Raw genomic sequence first — 2921 nt, 5'->3', positions numbered from 1 at the left:
GGGGTTTCACTGTGTTAGCCAGGATGGTCTCGATCTCCTGACCTCGTGATCCGCCCGTCTCGGCCTCCCAAAGTGCTGGAATTACAGGCGTGAGCCACTGTGCCGGGCCCGATGGGAACTCTTTAGCATACCTTTCTCTCTTACCCTTCCCATCAGTGACGGGCTTGTAGACATGTGAATTTTAAACCAATCTTGAGGAAGCTGCCTTGTATAATAAAAACTAATTGGCCCTTGTACTGCAGCAGAAAGCTTTCTCATCCACACTATCTGCCCTGATGTGTCTGCCTCCTATTGCCTCCTTCTCAGTTTATAGCATTACAAAAAGGGAGGAGAAATAGCCTTGTTTTAACTGCCAGCTTCTTCTCCACTGCGGGCTGAATGAAGATAAGAAAAGTTAGCTGAAGAGTTGCAGGTCTGAAGCTTTTGGGCCAGGACTGGAGCATTCTTGTTCTTCCAGCCTAGGCTGAGGTACACTATGTCCCAGCTGACATGTGTGTTAGTGGCACAGTTCTGATGATGCCTTTCATTAAGTCCCCACATGCCAGACCCCATGTGCAGGTGGTAGTGTTCACTCTCCCCTTAAACACAAGTGTATGCCCTGAAAAAGTACTCACTAATATGATTATCTCTGAATGTTGGAGCTGTAGATGATATTTTCCTTTAATTGTTTATTTATTTTTGAGACAGAGTCTTGCTGTTGCCCAGGCTGGAGTGCAATGGCGTGATCTCGGCTCCCTGCAACCTCCGCTTCCTGGGTTCAAACGATTCTCCTGCCTCAGCCTCTCGAGTAGCTGGGATTACAGGTGTGAGCCACCACACCTGGCTAATGTTTGTATTTTTGTAGAGATGGGGTTTCACCATCCTGGCCAGGCTGGTCTCGAACTCCTGACCTCAAGTGATCCACCCACCTCGGCCTCCCAAAATGTTGGGATTACAGACATGAGCCACCATGCCCGACTGATTTTTTTTCCTTTTTTAAATGGGTATTTACTTTATTATGGGAAATAAAAACTTTTTTTTTAAGTTTATAAAATTAGGTCAGTGAGAGGAAACTCTAATTCCAACAGTTAGGGTATGGGAGGTACAAGCGAGAGCATGTATCCCCTTGGGCTTCTGGTCCATAGGAAATAGGGTTTCTTCTGTACTCTGCACTTCTGGAGCCCCTTTTGGAGTCTAACGCGGTAAGCTGAGCGAGAACCACAGCAGATGCCATGCAGCCAATATGCCGTTCTCTTTCCTTGCAGGTGCTGGTGGTGGATCAGTTAAGCATGAGGATGCTGTCCTCCTGCTGCAAGATGACAGACATCATGACCGAGGGCATAACAAGTGAGCATGCTCTCTGTGCTTGAGCAGTACTGGAGCCTTCTCTCTGTGGCAGGCTTAGCTCTTTCCTGTTCGTTATCTCCTTTGATTTTAGATCTTCCAGCAACCTGTGCGCTTAAGACCAGAAGCTCCTGAGAGGCCCAAGGCTATCTTGTTCATTACTGAATCCCTAGCACCAAATCCAGGGCTAGATGCTCATTCAATGTCTGTTAAAGGAATGCCAAAAGAAAGGTTAAATCAAGAAAGAAAAGGCAGCCCACCCAAAAGAAAAAAGTTCCGAGCAGGCACTTAACAAAAGACGAAATCCAAATGGCCAATCAATCTATGAAAATTGTCCACCATCATTGGTGGTCAGGGAAATGCAATTCAAACCAGAGTGTGAGATGCCGATATAGATTCAAAATATTAGAATATTTAATCTCTGAGAGTGCCAAGTGACGGTGGGGAGGTAGAAAAATGGAAACTCCTACGTGATGGAATGTCTGCCCCTTTGAAAAGCACTTGGCAGTGTCTAGTAAAGTTGAAGGTAGGCATGTCCCATGAGCCAGCAAGTCTGTGGTCAGGCGTATGTCCTAGACAACCCCGGGTATGTGTGCCTACAGGATACATGTGCAGGAATACATGTGCAGTGTTGCTCATAGGTGCCCCAAGTAGAAAACAACCAAAACATACATCAAGTGTAGAATGGTTAAGTCAGTTGCGGTGCAGTTACACAGCAGAACACTCTACAGGGACGAAAATGGGCGAGCCCTGAGCGCTCACAGTAACATGAATGCATCTGATAAACACAACGGTGAGCAAAGACAGCAAGACACGCAAGACCACTGATAGTGAGCCTTCATTCCACAGAGTTCAGACCGCAGAGCTCAGCTGTGTTGTTTTAAAATGCAGATGTAGGGGGTAAAACCTCAAGAGAAGAGTTCACCATTCAAAGGAGGATAATGATTCTGTTTGCAGGGAAGAGAGGAAATGGTGTTGACAGAGGGGAATGTGAGCTGGAGCCAGGGCACTTATGTGGTGCTGATTGGGTTGGGTTTTGTTTGTTAACTGGGGTGGTGCTTATTTAGACATTTGCCTTATAGTTATTTGTATGTTTATGTTTTGTTCACGCTTTGGAATGTGTGCTATAACTTTTGGTAAATAACAAGGAGTACGATTGCTGGATCACATGATGAGTGTGTTTAGATTTGTAAGATACTGGCAAACCAGTTTTCAAAGTGGCTGACCATTTTGCATTCCCAGCAATAGTGAATGAGAGTTCCTGTTGCTCCACATCCTTACCAGCATTTGGAGTTGTCAGTGTTCTGGATTTTGAGCATTCTACTAGCTGTGTAGTGGTACGGTATCATTGTTTTAATTTGCATTTCCCTGATGACCTAGGATATGGAGCATCTTTTCACATGCTTATTTGCCATCTGTATATTGTTTTTTGGTGCAGTGTCTGTAAGGTCTTTGGCCCATTTTTTAATTGGGTTATTTGTTTTCTTATTGTTGAATTTTAAAGGATCTTCGTATATTTTGGATAACAGTTCTTTATCAGATGTATCTTTTGGAAATATTTGCCCTCAGTCTGTGACTTGTCTTTTCATTCTCTTGAT

The 2921-nt window shown here is 44.6% G+C and overlaps 1 protein-coding gene across 1 annotated transcript in view; it reads left to right on the top strand.

The window, feature by feature from the left end:
• The window catches only part of STXBP1 (syntaxin binding protein 1), a 91145-nt gene that overhangs the window by 50059 nt on the left and 38165 nt on the right, over positions 1–2921 (top strand). Inside the window, exon 3 of the mRNA XM_011988341.1 lies at positions 1245–1326. Within this exon, the coding sequence (XP_011843731.1) occupies positions 1245–1326 (82 nt within the window). The remainder of the gene's footprint in view (positions 1–1244; positions 1327–2921) is intronic.

This window comes from Mandrillus leucophaeus, unplaced genomic scaffold (genome assembly GCF_000951045.1).
Source record: "Mandrillus leucophaeus isolate KB7577 unplaced genomic scaffold, Mleu.le_1.0 Scaffold109, whole genome shotgun sequence".
In the NCBI taxonomy this organism is placed as follows: Eukaryota; Metazoa; Chordata; class Mammalia; order Primates; family Cercopithecidae; genus Mandrillus; species Mandrillus leucophaeus.
This window is presented reverse-complemented; position numbering and strand designations above follow the sequence as displayed.